We start from the raw sequence: 23952 nt of genomic DNA on the forward strand, positions 1-23952 counted from the left end.
CTTTTTATTTTAAAATCTATCTATCATTGCTTTTATTTTAATTAATATATGAATATGAAATGAATACAACCTGATTCCAATTGCACCATGAAATAACTCTATTTGCTGCTCCGCTCAGTTCTACAGTCATTCTAGCTGTTGTGTCTCTTGCACCACTACGTGGTTGATTGTTCATTTCATAAGAAAAAAAAGGTCAGACCTGAAAATGCAACTGACTTGTAAAATTAGTAAACATTATTTACTGTATCAAGAATATCAACTTTTCACTCACAATAAATATCGGAGCAGTAAATGCAAAACAATTTAATTACTCTTTATCAGAAGTAATGCATGCAATAGATATCCATTTTCTCTTAATAAGAAGAATTAATAACAGCACAAAACACACTCACAGGAGACTGTGTATGAAAGTGTTTATTCATAGAATAGTTATGAAAAAAAAACACACATCCAAACCAAAAAATTGCATAAACACGGCGAGTCTGATAAACGCACACATAACAGTATATTTGTTCAAAGGTAAAACCCAGTGACCTGTCCCGCATCAAACACGTGAGATCTCATCTCACGTCACTATTTCCGAGGTATCTGAGCATCAGGTGACGGATCTGTCTGTAATTCTGACCATCATAAACATCAGTCACAACCAGAAGCTGCTAAAATGGAGAAGGACATGAACTTGAGGAGTGTTAAAGCGTGCGCAGGTGAACGTAACAACTCAGCAAAACTACAGGACAAGCTTTAGACACTAGTACACTGTTCACTTGGGGAAGGCAATCATCTCTTATTTAATATTTTAATGAGAAAAAAAAAAAATTCAAGTCAAATTTCACCCCAAAATCATAAGCATCAAAAAATAAGAATATATAAATAATTGTATAAATTATGATTTTTGAATGTATTTCTTGTGAGAATAGCATGCCAATTAAGAATATTCTGCCTCTGTGTCTTCATTTCAATTATTCACAGCGGTGATTATCATTAGATTTTCACTCTATTACAGTAACCTATATTATATATACTGATTTAAATTCTATTAAAGGCAGTACAACAGACGCATAATAATAATAATAATAATAATGTAATTTAAATGAATTGATATTATTAATATGAAAATAATTGTACAATGAAAAAAAAACGTATTAAAGCAAAAAATATATTTGTTTGGATTTTGTGGTGAAATAACATTGTTTAAATGTTAATTGTTTGTTTCATCTGACAGTTATAGTATTATTAATTGTCATGAAAATAGTCACTAACAAAACAAAAAAAAGGGTAAAGAACCATAAAATTAGCTTAATTTTCTTAAAGCAAAATAATGTATTTGCTTTGATTTTGTGGTGAAATAAGACATTAAATGTTTGTTTACGGCTGAAACAAGCAGCACCTGTCCACCATTAGATGCCAATTACAGATCATTTTCATTTTAACAAAATATCGCCCCAATATTTGTAACTAAGAGGCCAGTAAAGTTCCTGTTACACTTCACATGCCAGTAACAACGGCTTGAAATCTGAACGAGACAAAACGACAGACTTTAGACTGAAGGCAATTTGCTGTGGAGTCAAAGTAACAGTACAGTTTAAATCACAGTGCAGAGTCATTGTTTTGATTGGCCGAAGCTCCGCCTCTGAGCTCTTTCGATTGGCCGACTGAAGCTCCGCCCCCGGGCTCTTTATACATACGACTCAGATGCTTCACCAGAGCCTCCAGTTCGGGATTCCCTCCGAGCTCAGCGATCAAGCTATAGGCCTCAGCTTCCAGATCCAGCAGCGTCTGACGGGTGTAAGCGAACGAGCCCACCTTCTCCAGATAGTCCACGCAGTAGCGTTTGATATCCACGTTCTCCGTGCGCTGCCGGAGGATGTTCTGCACCTGCGTGCTCTCGGGACGCGACCAGATGGCGTGAATGGTGGGGAAGGAGAACTTGCCCTCCGTCAGGTCCTCGCAGAAGCTCTTGTTTTCGCTGTACTCTTTGGAGTTCAGGTTGGCGTAGTCGTCCCGGATCTGGAAGAAGAGCCCCAGGGTGTCCAAAAGCGGCTTCAGATCTGGTTTCCAGTGGGAGAAGAGCTGCATGAGGCCCACGGCGAGACCGAAGAGGCCGCCGGTTTTCTGCAGCACCATGCCGCGGTACTCGGCCTCGCTGGGGCAGGTGTAGGTGTCCCTCCAGTGGATGTCCAGACCCTGGCCGCGGTGCAGCTCCAGCAGCTGACGGGTGAAGACATGCACGGCCTCGGGGTGCTCTAACATCAGCACCTTCTCCAGGCCTAGGAAGTAGACGTAGTTGGCGGAGTTGATGACCGACGGCACGCCGTAGATGCTGTGGGCCACCGGGAAACCGCGCCGCAGCTTGGAGCTGTCTTCAATGTCGTCGATCAGCAGACTGGCATTGTGCAGCATCTCCGTCACCTCGATAATCACCTGAGGATTCAAATACAAGATCATTATGAAAACCAGATCCCCGATATTCAGTCTAAAGGTGCTTTATAGGTAGAAATGGAGTCCAAAATCACTCATGCACACGTGCATTTAGCAGATTTAAGCTGGACAATATATTGCACTGCATTTTATCATTGCATTATATTATCAAAAAATTGCATCGCGCTTGTATTGTGAACAGACAGAATTATATAAAATTGGATATGTCCAACTTTATCCGCATAAATACAGTACACTCGCGTAAAGTGATGTATAGACTCCATATCAAATCTCAACTGCCTGATTTTATTTTAACTTAATTAAATTAAAATGATCAATTTAAAATCATAGAATATTACAGTCTTAATAAATATAGGCCCATTTAAAATCTAAAATAACTTTTTATATGCAACAGTAATCAAATCTTAATATGACCGTCCACTGCTTTAAAAAAAAAAAAGAAATGTACAACAAGCCTTCATTTTGGAAGACAACGAAAGAGAACATTTGTATACAATTTACATAATTTATTGTCATTGTGCTAATTCATTATATAATAACTAATTATGTATAATTTTATTTTAACAATTAAATTACATTTAATACTATTCAAATTCCATTATACTTGTTATAATTGTCACTTGTGCTCATTTAAATTGATATTTTATAATAAAATAATATAATGGATATTTTGATAATTTAAATTACATCAATACTATTCAAATTAAATTTGGATATTCACTTCCGCTAATTTATAACTTCATTTACAAGGTAAAATATATTTTTTAAATGTATATTTTAATTAAAATATTACATTAATACTATTAGAATTGCATGTAATTAATTAAAATATTACAATAATATAAATATACACACGCACAGGTCTGCAAATGGTATGACTGATATCAACATCTCAGTAGAGCAGATAAAACAGCCGCTCAACTAAAATAACAAGCATTCTGCTCACAACATCAGGGATGTGGATGCGGTGAAGTCTATTCTGGAGCAAGTGTGCCTTTATTTATTTACTTTGTGTATGAATATCTTTCTGCTGTAGTGTGTGATGTGTAAAAGCTCACAGATATTAATACTAGATGTAAATGGCAGTCCGTCTCCGCTGAAGAGATGGCTGTAAACAGAGACGGAGAACTGCACAGATGTGTGTGAACCTGCAGAGGGCAGCTGCTGCTCGCACTGCACTAGATGCTGTTCACCATCAGGGTGTGTCTGAAATGCAGACTAACATCTGAGTATTTAGTGAAGCTCTGCGCAGACGCATGTCTCTAGAGTTTCAAAGGTGTGACATACATAACTGCATCTTTTATTAATAGCTTGATTATTGTAGGTAAAAGGTGCTCGACTAAAACTACAGAAACTTTCAGTTTTGTCACACACAAATATTATACTCTTAGGCCTACAGAGAATATAAGAGACACTAATAAAAGAGATTGAAAATAATTATTTAAAATATACTTTATTTTAACTTTCATGAATGTAAGTTATTTCAAAAACTATTGTAATGTACCATTAAAACAGTCAATTAATTCTATTACAATTATAAATCAATATTAGTAATTGAATACATTTTTTGACTATTTGAGTATTAAAATAATATCATAACATTAAACAGCCAGTTTAGGCCAATTTAAAAGTTACTGCAATTTATTATTATTTATATATTAATATTATTAAAATATTACATTAATACTATTAGAATTATATTTTAATCAATCAATTAAAATAATAAAATATTATATCATAACATCAAACTAAGTCAATGCATGCCAATTAAAATTATTTTATAATAATAATTTAATATTAATAAATAAAATACTACATATTAATACTATTAGAATTACCTGAATCAATCAAATCAAATAATATTATCATAACGTTGAAGTCAGTGTAGGCCAATTAAGTTATTTTAATGCAATTAATTTTATAATAAAAAATATACTAATTTTAATAAAAACACTACATTAATACTTTTAGAATTAGATTTTAATCAATCAATGAAAAATAAAATATTGTATCATAAAATTAAACAGTCAATGCAATTTAAAAGTTCTAATGCAATTAATTTTATAATAATTTTAAAATGTATAAATTAATAATTAAAACTGTATGCCAATTTAAGTTACTTTAATGCAACCGTAATAAAATCTTAATATGACAGCCCACTAATGCTAAAAAACAATGATATAATTTTCTCTCAATAATACAGCACAAGTGAGAAATGCATAATATAAATGTCACAAATATACAATTGATATAATTATCACTTGTGCTGTGTTCCCTAAAGAAGACATAAATGTTTCTGAGGAGTGAATCTGGGTTGATGTTGCTCTGATCAGCGCTGATAGGGAGCATATGGTGAGCAGAGGGGAGGCTGGCTAACGCATTCACTCGTTAAAGTAATCAGCGCTTTAACACGACCTCAGATGACCTCTGACACTCACACACACTCACACAGACCGCAGCAGAAACACGAGGAAACACACCAGTCAATCACAGCTGCAGGTGAGCGTTTGAGCGCTCACTCATAGACAGTACTGATGTGAGCCGTGAAAGTCAGTAAATCCATGCAAATACATTTAGGCTTATGCATTTGAATTGCATTGCATATAAAATTCCCATGCATTTGGATTCCAGTTTTAAACTAATACACTTAATGTGATGCATATTTGTCAGTCATGCATAAATGAAACGGGTCTGATTTCTGTAATTGTACTAATAAAACGAATGCGTTTTAAATGCACAATAACCAGCTTTATATATATTTTATCAATAAATCCAGTTTTTCAATCTCATACATTAACTAATTGAATATTGCTAGTTCCATAGCTACGTATATTTTATCCATCTTTTTAACTGAATAAATGTAATTATTTTCCACCATGAACGGGTTTATGCTGATTCCAACTGAATTGCAATCAAATAGATGCAAATTGTTAAATTTAATTTGTATAACTGACAAATATGCATCAAATTAAGTTTATTTTGATATAATTGAGAATTAATATTTTTAATCCGTTTTTATTTTCATTGTTTATTTAAATTTTAGTACTTTATTTTTTTGTCTACTTTTTTTGTTAATTTTTATTTTAGTTTATTTCATTACATCAAGCTAAAATAAGTTTATTTATTTATTATTTACATTTTTATTTCGGTGTATTTTCAGTAAAAAAAAAAGTTGTTTTCAGTTTTATTTAAATATAATAACCCTGTATGTTAACTTTTTTTATTGATGGAAATCTTACAGCCATAAACCATATTCATACTTAAGTTACTTTAATGCAACCGTAATAAAATCTTAATATGACAGCCCACTAATGCTAAAAAACAATGATATAATTTTCTCTCAATAATACAGCACAAGTGAGAAATGCATAATATAAATGTCACAAATATACAATTGATATAATTATCACTTGTGCTGTGTTCCCTAAAGAAGACATAAATGTTTCTGAGGAGTGAATCTGGGTTGATGTTGCTCTGATCAGCGCTGATAGGGAGCATATGGTGAGCAGAGGGGAGGCTGGCTAACGCATTCACTCGTTAAAGTAATCAGCGCTTTAACACGACCTCAGATGACCTCTGACACACACACACACACACACACACACTCACACAGACCGCAGCAGAAACACGAGGAAACACACCAGTCAATCACAGCTGCAGGTGAGCGTTTGAGCGCTCACTCATAGACCGTACTGATGTGAGCCGTGAAAGTCAGTAAATCCATGCAAATACATTTAGGCTTATGCATTTGAATTGCATTGCATATAAAATTCCCATGCATTTGGATTCCAGTTTTAAACTAATACACTTAATGTGATGCATATTTGTCAGTCATGCATAAATGAAACGGGTCTGATTTCTGTAATTGTACTAATAAAACGAATGCGTTTTAAATGCACAATAACCAGCTTTATATATATTTTATCAATAAATCCAGTTTTTCAATCTCATACATTAACTAATTGAATATTGCTAGTTCCATAGCTACGTATATTTTATCCATCTTTTTAACTGAATAAATGTAATTATTTTCCACCATGAACGGGTTTATGCTGATTCCAACTGAATTGCAATCAAATAGATGCAAATTGTTAAATTTAATTTGTATAACTGACAAATATGCATCAAATTAAGTTTATTTTGATATAATTGAGAATTAATATTTTTAATCCGTTTTTATTTTCATTGTTTATTTAAATTTTAGTACTTTATTTTTTTGTCTACTTTTTTTGTTAATTTTTATTTTAGTTTATTTCATTACATCAAGCTAAAATAAGTTTATTTATTTATTATTTACATTTTTATTTCGGTGTATTTTCAGTAAAAAAAAAAGTTGTTTTCAGTTTTATTTAAATATAATAACCCTGTATGTTAACTTTTTTTATTGATGGAAATCTTACAGCCATAAACCATATTCATACTTTTTAACTGACTAAATGTAATTTTCACAATGAACCGTTTCACGCTGACTCCAAGCTCTCTCTCTCCCTCCAATTCAATAAATGCATTTTGAAAACGATTATTTAAAAACAAATAATTAATAATAAACTAGGGCATGATAAACAAGATTCTTTTGTAGTGTGCAAGCAAAATACATTTAATTCAAATAATTTTAAAAAAAAAGTTAATATAAAAAGCATATTCATCATTAAATCCAATGTGTTTCAGTATGAACCATTAAAGAATACATTTTTTAATTACTTCAATAGACTCAAATGCAAATAGTTAAACTATGCCATGATTTTTATATACACATTTAAATCTAAAACGAATATAAAAAAAAAAAAAATCAAAAAGTATATTTAGCATCAATACAGTTTCAGTCTCATACATTTTAACTAATTGAATATTGCTTGTTTTACAGCTAGCAATATTTCAACCATGTTTGTACATTTTAACTGAATAAGTGTAACTTTTCACAATGTCCCAATTTATGCTGACTGTAAGCAATTAGATAAAAATGCATTTTGAAAATATGATGACTTAAATAAATCAAATAGATGCAACTAGTTAAACTAAGCTATGACTTTGTATAAATAAATAGTCAAATAAAATAAACAAATTTATTAAAATATTTTAAAAAATTTACTATAACGTAATTTATAAACAAGTATTTATTTTATGCAAAACCAAGTCATTTTTCCTTTTTGGGGTTAAAAACAAAACAACCTGGACATGTTTTTGTAAGATTCACCCATTTTTATTTTAGTTATTCTGTCTTCTGACTGAAGTGCAGTGAACTCATCGATCCAGCAGATAAATATTTCTGAACAAACTCATAAGCTCTTAAGATTCACCAGCATTCCCAAAACATCTCCGGAAAACAGGATTCCTGCACTTTTGAACCCTCTAGTCTAAACAAACACGAGAAACCGGGGCAATGCGTCCTCTAAAGAAATAATGCTCAGTAGTGCTGGGTGGTATACCGATTCATACCGAATACCGGTGTTTATTTTTGTTATGATATGAATTTTTAAAATACTGCAATACCGGTGTATGTCGCTTAAACAACGTTGGGAACGCGGCACTGTTTGAAAGGGGTCCCTTTACACTGTTGCACTGTGGTGAGGGAACAGCTGTATGTGTTACTAAGCGTGAAAGTTCAGAAACTGAAGCTGTAGAACTAATAGAACGTGATGACACAGAAGAACTCATCCACAATATCCACATTGACCTCCACAAATATCCAGCGCCCGCTGCCATCAGCTCCCGCGTCTCACACACACACGAGCGCGACTTTAGCACTAGATTTAGCAACTTTCAGACCCTTTTAGCGGCTTTTTTCCATAGAATATTCATACTGACAAACCTAGAGACTACTTTTTTTGGATAAACCTTAGCTATGGTTAGCTATGGTTCAGTTGGAAGATTTCGCCAGTGCTGTCCCGCGAGCACGAGGTCTGATTTTCCCGGAGAAGTGTCGCCTCTCTCGGCGTCTGTTCTGTGCCGTGAGCGGCAGAGAAGCAGCGCATTCAGTTGGCCGCACCGCAGCCGACTAGTCAATAAATGAGTACAAAACAGCGTTTCCTAGCACCTGTCGCTTACTGATCGTTAGGAATTATAAATATGAGCGTAGTTCGTCAGTTAATATCACATGCACTTTTTTGTTTGTTGTTTTTTTTAGTTTGTTACTCAGACGCAGACAGTGCGCTGCATGAGACAAAAAAGTAATCTAGCCAAAACAACCGCATAGCCGCTCTTTAGTGTAGATGCATGCTGATTTTATCTATATGATTATAAATGAGAGTGACTCCTGGTTAACATGTATTAAAAGGGGTCGTGTTTAGTCACTATTTAGTGTGGTATTTTTTGACAATATTCACTCATCATGACAGTAAAATAGAGCATTCTAAGTCAATATACTGCAGTATTTCCTCTCTCAATCAGTAGAAAATAGTTAACACTCGGTCATGCATGGAAAAAAAAAATACCATCATGTACCGTGAAACCGGTATAATTTTGAAAAATACCGTGATATAAAATTTTGGTCAAAGCACTAATGCTCAGCAAGAAACCGTCAATATTTGGTTTCAGTCAGAAACGGTGAAACCACTCAATGCACTTCAGAATCCTGAGCCGATATCAAACACGTTCCTTATATTTTTAGATTCAGTGAAACGCGAGCTGAAGTGAACGGTGAATGAGAAGCGATCTGTTGGCAGGCGTCAGTGCAGTGTGACGTTGTGATACGGCACATGTGCAGTCATGCTGACGGTTCAAGAAGAGTTTACAGGCAGATAAACCAGGCCAGGAGAGATTCACGGAGACTGATCAGAAATGGGAGGAATCACTCGACTATCAAGCAGCCCTTGAATAGAATTGCAGATATTGAGAAGATACAGAAACAGCCGCCGGTTCAGATCAGAACAACGACGTCACCACTGAACAACACGACTGCTGATCAGCACTGCTTCAACAGAAAATCATCTGGATATTATAGAACTGAAAAGACTGAGGATTGATTATGAGAACTGTCTTCAGCAGTTTAAATAAATAGTTTGAAAAAATAAACAAACTGTAAAACCCAAACGTCCAAACATATTTGGTTACTGACAACAATTTGGAGAGAGGAAAAAAAAAAACTGACTTAAATTAAATTGCGGATTTGCTGTGCTTGTTTGTGAACTACACAATTTTGACAAACTATTTATAGTATGATTATTAATATTATTATTATTAGCATTAAATAAAAATATTACACCATATATTAAACAATGTATTACATTACAATAGTAGTTTAATATAATTATGATATATAGTATAAATGCACTGTAAAATTGCAATACAAATTTTTATGCTTTAATAATTTTTAAATGAGTCTTCAGCTGATGTTCCTTAAAAGTTTAAATCAATAAATTGGGATAAAAAAAAAATCTAATTTCTGATAAGTTGCGATTTTAAAATTTGTTTTCCCCTTTTTAAATAACTCTGTTTGCCGTGCACAACTGTTGATTTTAATAATGCATTAGTAAATGTTGAAATTAACATGAACTAAGATTAGTAAATGCTGAAGAACTATTGTTCATTAACTAAAGTATTTAACTAATGAAGCTTATTGTAAAGTGTTACCAATATTAATATAAATTCTGTCCAGTTTTATTGTTACTTTCAGTAAAAGTGTGGTTATTTTATTGGCTTGTTTTTTTATTTATTTTAGTATCATTTAAAATTGAGTTAAATTTAAAAAGCCTTACAAAATTACTTATATTATTTAATAAAATAATAAATAATCATTACAAAGCAGTTTTGGTTTTCGGCCAAGTGCATCCAGAATTTATTTCGGTGCATCCCTAGATGTAAGACTACGTTTAATTTAATTAAATATAATTTTACAGTAATTTACTTTCAAATGCCCCAATTGCTGAAGGGTCTGCACAACTTTTTAGTACAATTTCAAGCGGCACTGTTCAAAATACCTGTAGTAGCACAGCAGTGCATACCGGTTTACATTTAATTAAGGTGGACTAGATTAGACTGTCATACAAATAGTCGAGTTTGCCAGGTGCATACAACATTTATGACCGGTTTTCATGAAAGTGTTTGTCTGCTTGACAATCCCATTTTGCGCTGCAACAATAAAACTGAAGTGAGAAACAAACTGAGAAATGTTTCTTTTGAGTTAAAACCGATGTTGTCAAAGTTTTCCTTTGGGGACATAATTTGAAGTTGGAAAAAGGTAATAAATTGCAATATATCACAATATATTTAAAATCGCAATAATATTGTATCGTGAGTCCTCTGGTGGTTCCCACCCCTAGTAAGCTCCGGTGAGAATATGCTAGTCTCACGAGAACCAAGTTTAGTTTACAGCAAAGAAAAAAAACAGTCTCCTCTTGGCTTATATCCAAATACTCAGATAATTTTCTTTACAAAGCCTTGTTTTGTATTTCTAATTCGTGAGAGGAGTTTTGTTTTGCTCTCTCACGTTCGTCACTTCTCACTGGAGTTAGCGGAAGATAGAGATTATGGTTTATAAATTTTTAAATGTATATGGATATTTTTCTTACACATAGTAAGAATAGTCTATTGGATATCAACACCCATTCACTGCCATTATAACGCTCTGAAGAGCCAGGACATTTTTTAATACAATTCTGATTGAATTCATCTGAAAGAAGAAAGTCATATACACACCTAGGATGGCTTGGGGTAATTTTCATTTTTGGGTGAACTATACCTTTAACATCCACAGATATTATGATATGCTGCTGTATGAAAAAGCTGTGCACATTATTCAAGGAATCTGACCACAAAAAGCAGAAAAAAGCCCCATTAGTGACTTCCAAGACAAGATGCGTCCTTTAATTACTTAATTAACCAGTAAACTGCAAATCAATGCATAGTTATCATTCAATCATTAATCAAAACTATTAAATATGAGTGACAATGAGGCTAAATGTTTCAGACTTGACATTTATTACTGCTTCCAAATCAAAAATGAAGACAAACGAATGATCCTCTGCTTCGTTCGAAACAAACCAAATGACTTCTGAAGGACGTCTTGGAAAAAGATTCCCGCCTGCATTACTGCAAACAAAAATCCTGCATTATGAACATGAAGCTTGCCGGAATGATTAAAAATTCAAGCCCTGTAAAACAGGAAAACCAACCTGATATAAACAAGCCTAATAATGATTCAACCAGAGCTACTATGCCTCCGACCGCATTACAAGCATCCAAAACAGAAGTTTCTATTCACAAGATGAAATAAACGGGGAAACGGAGAAGACAAGCCCCGTAAAACGGCGTTACTGGCACGAACGGCTGCCTTTCCCCCGTCTGAAGAGCTTTAATCAAATATTCAGGATAAAAAGAGAGCTGTCGAACAGCCGGCTGAATGTGATCTGATGGACTTAGCAGATCACACAGAGCACTGACAGAGTAACAATATGAAGTCAAATGTAAACACTGCAGAAAAACCGTTTCAGCGACCAGTACCACCATAAGGGCCGTTCACACAGAACGTGTTTTTCCATTTCAATGCACTACTTTTCCATTATTTTTCTAAACACATGCTAGATAGACGTGCATGACCATTGTGCTTATCTTTTGAGCATATTTCTAGTACAAACCATGTCAGTGAACTATGTGGGGCAAAAGCAAACAAAAACAAAATCGTTCATTAATCGTAATCGAGGTAAAATGTTCAATTAATCGAGGCTTTGAATTTGAGGTCATATCGTCCAGACCTAACTTTACCCAAAAATGAAAACCTGCTGAAAATGTGCTCGCCCTCAGTCCATCCAAGATTAGGATGAGTTTGTTTCTTCATCAGATTTGGAGAAATGTAGCATTGCATCAGTGTCTCAGCAATGGATGCTCTGCAGTGAATGGGTGCCGTCAGAATGAGAGTCCAAACGGCTGATAAAAACATCACAATAATCCACAGCACTCCAGTCCATCAGTTAACATCTGGAGAAGACAAAAGCTGAAACAAATCCAGCATTAAGACGTTTTTAACTCCAAAGCGTTGCTTCCGGATAAAATACGAGTCCATAATAATGCTTCCTCCAGTGAAAAAGTGCATCTCCTGTTGTCTCTCACATCAAAATCCAGCCAAATATTTGTTCAGAGCTGTTTTGGCTTGTAAACGGTGCTTGATCTGTGCAGATTTCTCTCTTGATTCAGACTAGTGGTCAACCGATATATCGCCAAGGCCGATATATCGGCCGATATTTGGAATTTTTTCAAATATCGGCATTGGCCGACAACTTTTTCTTTTTTGCCGATGTGTTCGAGGTGGGACTTTTACTTTGACGGTGCTGAGAACGGCAGCGCCTGAGCGCACACCGCTCACATTCTCCCTATCATTCGCTGTCGTCGTTCAGTTCTGTCTAATACGGATAGAAGCCTAATCTAATAATATTAAATCTAATAATCCGATAGAGCTGTTAAACAACGGAATTAAAATGTATACAAAGTATTATAACTATTGCTTTAATATTATTAGTAACAGAAAGGCAAACATAATACATTCTCATTTGCCGTCAGCATTCAGCAAATACGCATATATATCATTTAAACAAATCTTTGAATGACTAATGAACATTTGTTGTTTGTTTATTTATATAGCACAGTTTAATGCAACACCAGGTTGCCCAAAGTGCTTCACAATATCACAATAAAATTACAAAAGCATAGTCTCAAATAACACAAATCACATAACATGGATACAATTTAAAATGACTAAACCTGCATCACAACTCCTCCTCATTGGTCTTTAAAAAAAAATGTGCTTTTAACACCGCTTTGAAAATGGCTTTAATTTCACAAACCTTGCAGACTTAGTCGAATCTAGTTGAGATCTTGTGAAGTGTGCATGTGTATCCTGCATGATCGCGTGTTCTCTGTGTGACGGTCGATCCGTGCAAATTGAATGCAGACAGGAGGAGAGTTCAGCTTCACTGGAGACGCGCGATCGACAAACTTTAAACTTGTAATTTCAAATGATGCTGCGCTTTATGCATGACCCACTGTCATATTCGTGTCATTTTCATTGTGTGCTGTATGTAAAATGAGTGTTACCTTGGCTTTATTTTAAGAAGGAAAAAAAAAAGATTCCCAAAGCACACAAACTTCCCAGAATACTGAGTGCCCTGTTGGTTACAGTGTTTACTTCCTTTTTAATTATATTTTTTATTAAATATTTATTTATGAAAATGCATTGTCTTCTAAAGTATAAGTATGTTTATTTTACACATTTATTTTTAATCCATTTTCAAATGATTTCTTAAGATATCGGCATCGGCTGTCAAAAAACTCATGTCGGTCGACCACTAATTCAGACCAGACCACTTTTTCACTGGAGGAAGCGTTATGGATTATGGACTCGTATTTTAGTTAAAAACATCTTAATGATGGATTTGTTTCAGCTTTTGTCTTCTCCAGATGTGAACTGATGGACTGGAGTGCTGTGGGTTATTGTGATGTTTTTATCAGCTGTTTGGACTCTCTTTCTGACGGCACCCATTCACTGCAGAGCATCCGTTGCTGAGCAAGCGATGCAATGCTACATTTCTCCAAATCTGATGAACAAACAAACTCATCCTGATCTCGGATGGACTGAGGGGGAGTCGGTTTTCAGCATATTTTCATTTTTGGGAGAACTAGTCTTTTAAAAACTAACCGATTATCCAATGAAAGAGAAAACTCACAATAACTTTTACAATCAACAGCAGAGAAATCGTAAGTGCATGGAATCAAACATGGAACTGATGCAACAAAAATAACTTAAAGGTGACATATCATGAAAATCTGACTTTTCCAGGTTTTAAGTGCTATAATCAGGTCCCCGATGCATCTACCAACCAAGGAAACATGAAAAAGATTAACCCAGTAACTTTGTTTTGGGTAGCCTTTTTCTGCAAGTGTCTGAGAAAACCAGCGTGTCCGATTTCACTTCCCTAGTGACGTGGCTAATGGATCTCATTATAATATTACCGCCCCTTAATCTGTAAAAAATGGCGAAAGTTTGAGCAAACCACGCTAACTGTCTTTGTCTGCACAGAACACTATTTAGATCTAAAATAAACATGCAATTTATTTCCCAGCAGTTTACCTTCACAGACATAACCAACTGTTTTTGTAACTCATGTGTGTTTTTAACGTAAACTCGTGTGTGAATGAAAACTTAGTTTAGTACTCGCATGCTGTGACAGCCGCTTTCTGTGCGTGTGCTTCGGATGTGTGCGCTCAGAAAACCATATATCTGAAGTTTAAACTCATATGGTTTAAAATCTCATGATTTCAGCACGATAAACATGATAATCAGAACCATAACAGATGTTTTTAGCAGATACGAGATGTAAAGGCACAGCTCTATTCTGGAAAAGGGGGCGGGGTGCAGCAGCTCATTTGCATTTAAAGAGACCGGCCCGAAAAACAGCTCATTTCTGCTTCCACTCAAAATAGGCGTTTTCAAAATTATATAATAAATAATCTGTGGAGTATTTTGAGCTGAAACTTCACAGACACATTCTGGGGACACCAGAGACTTCTATTACATATTGTAAAAAAGGGCATAATATGTCTCCTTTAAAACCTCTTCATTGGCTCTCAAATGATTTAATTGATTAAGGATCATCTGCGCCAACACAACTCAATTCTGTGCTAACAATATGCCATTGACAATATCTAATAATCATTGTAGTGGCTTTAGGGATGCAACGATTATAGATTTTGTTGGTACGATTATTGTCTGAGGAATAATCACGGTTTTACGATTACGATGATTATGCATTTATTCATTTCCCAACATTACAAATGTATAAAATCACATGAACACTCTTTAGATGGTAAAGTGTTATTTATTGCTGGCTTTTGAAATGGAAATAACACCGTAACCAACAATACAGCAAAAAATTATAATAAAAGACAAACAAAAGTCCATCTCTCCCATTGGAATTAAAAAAGGTGACCTCTGCTCTGTAAACATCCATGACCGTATCTCTCTTTTGAAAATAACAAATGGAAATAGATCGCAAAAGTATTTAATGTTTTCAGTTTATACATTCTTTACATTTTCTTTTGGCCCTGGGATAGAGACTTTGGAAACATGGTGAAAAAAAAATTTGTTGGTTTTTACTTATAATACTACAACAGGGATAGTAAATAAAGTTAATGAAGTAGCCTATTATTAATATACGACTAATATTAACTTTATTTGTCCCACAGGGGAAACTGTTACTAATGATGTAATATACATATATATATAATGATGAAATAAACTGAAATATTATTGTAATCAACTGTCATCCATACATATTAATTTGAATAATCTTTATAATAATTCATATGATTTTACATGTGGCCTGAGAAAATCATGCCTATTATTTTGGTTTGTGAGATCGGAGATCGCGCTGCGCAACATAAAAATACCTCGCCTAAAATAACACTCAAATGACTTTCTGTACTAATGGTTCAACTGGGTCAGAAGGAGAAAACATCTTGCTGCAATAGCATCAAACCTGCCACAAACAGGTGCAAGACGTATTAAGGCTATTTTTTTTTTTTTTTTTTAAATGAACACAAATGTGGGTGAGATTTGAGAGCTGTGGCAGAAGATTATCAATCAATAAAGACTTAATTTCCATCTGTTCCTCACACAAAGATAACATATTTATGTTATAAGCAACCGAGGCATACGGACTCATTTTATGATTTACTTTGAGCTTGTAATAATAATAATAATAATAATTTTACACCGTATTGTATTAATATTAATTATCATGTGAAAATATAAAATTAAATAAACATATGTATTATACAGTAATTTTTTACACCGTATTAATCTTAATTATTTTTATATAATAGAAAAACATAATTATATATATTAATGTAAACATTGTGTATATATACAGTATTTTTACACTGCAACAATAATAATACATTATATAATTATGATATAATAACAATAATCTAATAAAATTGAGAAAAAAAATGCATTGAGAAAGTTGCATCATTTTTTTTTCATGTCTCACCTCCAAAAAATAATTTATAAATCATCATATTACAATATTTTAAACTAATACAATAATAAGAAACACCAATCACCGTAATGATAATCGAATGAGAATCACTAGGAATAATGGGGGATTAAAAAAATGGATTTATAATAATAACTGTACAAAAACTCATTATTATTATTATTATAAAAAAATGTTTTAAGTGAACTTAGATATTTTAGCTAATTTACTTTTATTATACAAAACACAAAATGACATGAGTAACAATTAAAATTTCTGGGTGAACTGTTCCTTCAAGCGCATTTATTCCTCTCTGCTGTAACACGATCCTCGTCAATCTGAAGGGCTGAATGCTGAGAATGGCCCATGATGAGATGGTTGAGAGCTGAAATCTATTCGCATTGATCATTTTCGGTCTCTGCAATGCCAGTGCAGAAAAACAACAAGACAAAACAGCAAATAGCCAGATTGCACAAAAACTGTTTTGCATGGGAGTTTTAGGCTGCGAGAGCGGCACGGGTCACTGGAGTGCAAACCTGGTGTAGGACTGCTCGTGGGCCTTCTGTACCGACCATAACTATACTTAAAAAAAAAAAAAAAAAAAAAAATTTTTTTTATTTTTTTTTTTTATGGCAAAACCTGCCAAGGGTGGATTGATGATGTAACTACATCACCATGCATCACGCAAAGCAGCTCTCTCAATCTGATCTATGGAAGCCTGTTTAAAGGGGTCATGTGACTGGTGTAATGCAATGCGTTTGTGGTTTAAGGTTCAAAAAACACATTATTTTCCACATACTGTACATTATTGTTTCTCCTCTATGCCCCGCCTTTCTGAAACGCGTCGATTTTTACAAAGCTCATCGGTCTGAAAAGCGAGGTGTGCTCTGATTGGCCAGCTATCTAGTGCGTTGTGATTGGCCGAATATCTCAAGCGTGTGACCGAAATGTTACGCCCCTTGCCAGGTTCAGGAAACTTTCCTCCGTAAAATGTGTTGTACACTCTCGAATATTTGGGTTGTACTGATATGCAACAGTGATGTAAATAAAACTTGATTATTGACCACTGATTTCTAGTCGTGTCCTCTTTTGGAAGACCAAACAAAGTAGTTTCGCTTTCACAACGAAGCACACAGCGTCTTCACGACATGGCGGCAGCGGCAACAATACTACAGCGAGAATAAAAGTTACGCCTTCTTTCTTTGCGTGAACATTTGGGAGGCGTTATGCAAATCTTCCCACATAGTGATGTAGACATGTGGGGGCGTGTTAGAACGAGGCGTTTTAGGTAGGTGTGGCTGACTCTTAACTTTTATAAAGAATATCTCTTTGGTTTTGAGACTTTAGTCTTTGCAACTTTACAGATCTTCTTTATGCACCAAGAGCTTGTAACACTCCAAAGAGAAAGGAAAATTTTAAATTGCATCATATGACCCCTTTAAATAAAAATAAATAATTTTATATTTTTATTTAGTTTTATTTTATTGTATACGTTTCTTTATTTTATATATTTAAAAAAAAAAGTAAAATATACAATACAATTAAATAAAAATTAAATGTTTTTATTTATTTAATTTTATATTTCATTTCATTGTATATTTTATTTTATATATTTATTTTTAAAAATTTAAGTAAAATATACAATAAAAGCAATATAAAATAAATATGAAATAAAGGGTAATTGCAACTATACAGATCATATGTCACACCTCCAAAAAATAAATCATTTATGCAGATTTAAATATAAATCATTAATATTTTGAACTTTAATACAATTAAAACAGTAACAACACTAAACAAAGTAATGAAAGTCTACTGAGAATCAAAAACTGCAGGATATATATATATACATATACAGTGGGTACGGAAAGTATTCAGACCCCCTTACATTTTTCACTCTGTTATATTGCAGCCATTTGCTAAAATCATTTAAGTTAATTTTTTTTCCTCAATGTACACACAGCACCCCATATTGACAGAAAAACACAGAATTGTTGACATTTTTGCAGATTTATTAAAAAAGAAATTTAAATAAAAATAAATAATTTTATATTTTTATTTTTTATTTAGTTTTATTTTATTGTATATTTTTCTTTATATATTTTTAAAAAAAGTAAAATATACAATACAATTAAATAATTAAATGTTTTTATTTATTTAATTTTATATTTCATTTCATTGTAGATTTTATTTTATATATTTATTTTTAAAAATTTAAATTATTGACATTTTTGCAGATTTTTACACCCCAAAAGCAGCATGAATTGCTAAATAATCACATTACAATAGAGAATATTTCATTTGAACTAAAGCCAAATTCAAAACATCTTTCACAATATATTTAAACACTGAAAGGGTTCCTGATAAACACACATGAGGCTTTACCTGAAGTTTGTCCTCTGGGACGTTGAGCCAGTGGTTGAACGCTTGCGAGAGTTTTGTTCGGACTTGTTTTCCTATCAAAACAGAGAAAAGCGGGACAGATGACAAGAAATCCAAATTATCTGCAGCTCGAACACAGACGGAAAGATCAACTGATGTTTCCCACCGAGCCTTTCCTCAAACACACCCGAAACCTTCCCCAATAACGTGAAATGAGACGTTCGGTTTAGATATTGGTTTTGTAGTGAAGCTTTTCAACAACAGAAAAAAAGTGTGAATAAGATTGACTAAGGCACTTCTTACTCTTCTAGCACAAAAATCTCACAGCAATACATGCATTTGCACCCAGAGAAGGAGAGAGGAATATCTATCTATCTACACGCGCACACACACACACACAAACAATAGATAGAGATCTATAAACATACAAACTGAAGCACAACGATTACTGCAGATTTGCAATACTAAAATCTCTTTTTAAAGTTACTTGAAATGTTAACTCAAATAAAATATAAAATCAAATAAAAACTTGCATTAGACATTTCAGCTAGTTTGAAGTGCTAAAATAAACTAAATGTACTAAAACTAATCAATAAAAATTGATGTAGACATTATAAAAATTGCCAATAAAATGACACAAATTACTAAAACGAGCTAAAACTCAAGAATATATATATATTAAAAAAATCTGCTTAACAAATCTCTTAAGGAGCTTTTATGAAAACATTCAGACAGGGTTATTATAGTTCAAATTAAAACAAACTATACAAAACATTCATTACTTGAAATTAATAACATTAAAAACACATTTTAGCTATATGAAGTACTAAAATAAACTAATAAATAAAAATAACTATATAGACAAAAATAGAAATGACAAAACAACAAAATTACTAAAACTTGAATTGAAATTAGTGAAAACAATGCATTACTAAAAAAAAATTATAAATAAAACATTCGAACAATAACAGGGTTATTATAGTTAACTAAAATCATTAAAAAAATCAGTTACTTGAAATAAACGTTAACTGAAATAAAACATTTCAGCCATTTTGAACAAAGTAATAAATAAAAATGAATAAACTACATAGACATAAAAAAAAAACTCATGAGGCAACATATGCATATTTATTTTAGATATCATTAGATAATGATTAATTAACACTGAACAGCTTTACACATTCATATAAAGGAAAGAGACGGCTGGAGAAAAATACAGAAACCAGAATACACTCATAAATCAATAGAAGTTTTTGCCTTTTAAACCCCAAACTTAAAGGCTGAAGAGCTCTGATTATTCCGAACGAGTCGAGTATCATTCATCTCACTTCATGAACGTCTTCCCTGCAGCTTCCTGTAACTCAAGCCCTCATGAGTGCGTTAGCCTGCGCTGATCTAATGACCGACTGCAGCGTTCCTCCTCCGGTTTCAGCTCCGTTTGCCCTTTAGTAGGCTAATGATGAATCCGTCAACAGCATGACCGATTCACCCTTAATAAATCAACCAAAACTGAATATTTAAAGAAAAAAAACATCTCATTACTGTAATGCACACATTTTTATTTTGTAAAGGCATTCATTTAAGAACAGGAGAAATCATATCTTTCAATATGGCAGGTGCAGAGTCCTGCTTTACAGTTAAGAGCCAATCACCTTTTCTGTTGACTAAAAGAATGTGTATGCGGATTGGACCAGCTTTAAAACAGCACTTTCTGTCACTGAATCAGATTTTCTATTCCTGACTAATTGTATCAACAGTTTTTACTGACTTGTTATACAAACCAAATTTGTAATTTATTTTTTATATATTGTAATTTATCAAAAAAAAAAAAAAAAGACTATTTAAAATTAAATCATTCATTTTTAAAATTATTACATTTGACTCACTATAATATAGTAACCATTTCACAGTTACATTACTTTGGTTATAAAAACTAAACCTGTGATTTTATTTAATTAATTTCATTTCATATAAGTTACTAAAATAAAATGGCTTAATTAAAAAAAATCATTAATTTTTTTAAAGGATTAGAATATAAAAACTATAATATAGTCATATCTACTATAATACAATATTTACCATAATTTAGTAACCATTTCACCGTTACATTACTTTGGTTATAAAAACTAAACTTGTAATTTATTTTTATTTAATTTCATATAAATTACTACAAAATAAAAATGACTTTAAAATAAAATCATTATTTTTTTTAATAGAATTTAAAAACTAAGTGTAATATCTACTATAATAAAATGTTTACTATAATAGTAACCATTTCACAATTACATTAGAATCAGAATGAGTTTTTATTGCCAGGTATGTTTACACATACGAGGAATTTGTTTTCATGACAGAAGCTCCACAGTGTAACAGAATGACAGTGACAGAACAAAAACACAGATAATAAAAATAGAAAAATAGATGTTGATTTTGCATCGCGATCTGCTCTGAACAGCTGAAAACCCGGCAGACTCAACGCGCTGTCCGGAATGGCGTCTTTCAGCCAGGTTTCCGTGAAACACAGAGCAGCAGAGTTAGAAAAATCCTTATTTGTCCGGGAGAGCAGAAGAAGTTCGTCCGTTACTGACTTTGGTTACACAAACTAAATATAATTTATTTTATTTAGTTGCAATTACTTTTTTTTTTATTCAATATACATTAAAAAATGACTAAATTTTAAATAAAATCATTAACCATTTTAAAATTATTATTAAAATGGAAAAGCTTTTTATAATATAGTAACCATTTCTGTACAGTAGTGGGAATCGCTAAAAAAATACCGAGAATAAAACGTCTGGATTCATTGCATTAACAGTTCTTTTGATTCTGCGGTGAAATGTGACCTGGACTGGTTTTAATGAGATTCACTCACTTAAATGTGAGCAGTCGTTCTCGATCGGTTTTCCCTTGCTTTGCCCTTCACCGGCGCTGTGGAGTTTCAGTTCTTCTGTGATTTCTTCCCTGACCGCTGCAAAACTAGCCCAGAGGAGCCGGGTTTGAGCATACGGTCACAAAATACATCATTAAAATTGCAAGAGGACGACGGGAACACAACATGCTGCAGCAGTGTTTCTCTCAGACCGAATATTAGAAAAACTCCTTCACTCAGCAGTTACAACACTCTCACTTAAAGACCAGCACAGAGATGTAAAGGAGAAGCTTTACTTCTGCAAGATGGTAGGAAATGGAAGTGAGCCAACCAAAGGATTTCTGTCATTGACTATTTTAACAACATTGATTCATAATTAAATGTCATTTTGGGGGGGGGGAAAAAATGCAGTTTTCATTAAAACATTCAGACGGGACTATTATAGTTCAATAAAACAATCTAAAACCATACAAAAAAATCTTGAAATGCATTAATCGAAATAAAATAATAATAATATTATAAATAATAAAGTAGACCTTTTCAGTTACTTTCTAAAACTAAATAAACTAATAAATAAAAAAAGAATAAACTATATAGACATTTAACAAAATGAAGAAAAAAAATTTTAAATAAAAATTGAAGTGAAAATATAAAACTCTAAATAAATTCTTATTTAAGAAGTTATTATTAAAACAGGGTCATTATGGTTAAAACCAAGTAAATAAAAAAAAAAACATTAAAACATTAACAAAAAGTGAGGTTTTTTTTATTTCAGCTATTTTGAAGTGCTAAAATAACTGACTAAATAAATGAAAACGAATAAATAAAAATGAATAAACTATTTATACATTGAAAAATTAATGACAAACACGACAAACTAAAATTATAGTGAAAACAGAAAATATAAAAATTTAATCTGCAGTCTCTTACTTAAGGAGTTTTTATTAAAACATTTAAAAGTTAAATAAAACCATAAAAACGTTTTCATTACTTGAAATAAATGTTAATTGAGAATATGAAAAAAGAAAAACTTAAAACTTTTATTTGAGCTATTTTGAAATGTTATAATTAAAAAATAAAAAGAGAAAACCATACATTTAAAAATAATAATAATTAAATAAAATATTAAACATGACAAATTTACTAACTAAAATTAAAGTGAAAATGGAAAATATAAATATAATCGAATTAAAAATATTAACAAAAACTAGAATAGTATATCAATGATACCAAAATAACACTGGACAGGACAACAATATATTTTACTGAAATTACATTAACATGAACTCACAAAAAGACTTGGAAATATAGCTACATTATAACGTATCATACTAGATATTACTTCTAAAGATACAAGCGAGTCAAATGTCTAAAAAAAGGCACACATAAGCCATGAGGAACAAAACATCCCTTCACAAATCGTCCTTAAACATCAAACGTGACTTTTACAGAATCTAATATTGGTCTAATTCACTAATTCCTGTCAGCTTACAAGATGCTTCATGAAGCGACAGCAGGAGCAGCTAATAATAGACACACGATCTTGTCCTTTATTGTGCATTGTGCTGACTGCAGACGTCCTGTATGACTGCTGCTGAGCTCCTGTGACTTCTAGCACGATGATGCTTCTGCCACAAAATGACAAGTTGACATGAAATGTCAAGCAGTGACAGCAGCATCCTGCTGAGCTCCATAGAAATCACGGTTTATAGTGCTGTAACAATATATCCTGTCACTATACAGCACAATACAAAAATGCAACTATGTATCGTGGCTCGTTTACTCAAAATGAATGCTTAGATTTAATTTGGCAATCATATTTGGTAATCACACATAAAAAGCAGTGAACCCAGAAGGTCACTCATTTGAGCTTCCATGCTAATTATTACTAATAAATGAAAAATAGCATGCATTAATAAAATGTATTATTTACAAATTTATTAAGTTATTTATATAACATTTATAATTTACAAACATTATTCATACTATTGGATCATGGCACATAAATATGGTTAACACAGAAGGTCACACATTTGAGCTTTCAAGTTAATTATTGTTAAACGATTGAAAAAAAAAATACATTTAATAAAATGTACTTATAATTTACAAATGTATACAATTATTTATAAATGTTTATAAAATACAATATTGGATCATGGTGCATAAAATATGGTAAGCCCAAGAATGTCACACATTTGAGATTCCATGTTAATTATTATAGCGGAAGCTAGAGATTACGGTTTATAAAGTTCAAAATATGGATATTTTTCTTACAAAAACGCATCGATTCGCTTCAGG

The 23952-nt window shown here is 32.6% G+C and overlaps 1 protein-coding gene across 1 annotated transcript in view; it reads right to left on the reverse strand.

Annotated features, from left to right (window-relative positions):
* Positions 1-1330: 1330 nt before the first annotated feature.
* The window catches only part of LOC107569429 (geranylgeranyl pyrophosphate synthase), a 24128-nt gene continuing 1506 nt past the window's right edge, over positions 1331-23952 (reverse strand). The window contains exons 2-3 of the mRNA XM_016255529.1: positions 18789-18859; positions 1331-2421 (exon numbers count right to left, since the gene is read on the reverse strand). Of these exons, the coding sequence (XP_016111015.1) occupies positions 1588-2421; positions 18789-18859 (905 nt within the window). The 3' untranslated portion in view covers positions 1331-1587. The remainder of the gene's footprint in view (positions 2422-18788; positions 18860-23952) is intronic.

Source organism: Sinocyclocheilus grahami, unplaced genomic scaffold (genome assembly GCF_001515645.1).
Source record: "Sinocyclocheilus grahami isolate Dianchi unplaced genomic scaffold, SAMN03320097.WGS_v1.1 scaffold1344.1, whole genome shotgun sequence".
Lineage (NCBI taxonomy): Eukaryota > Metazoa > Chordata > Actinopteri > Cypriniformes > Cyprinidae > Sinocyclocheilus > Sinocyclocheilus grahami.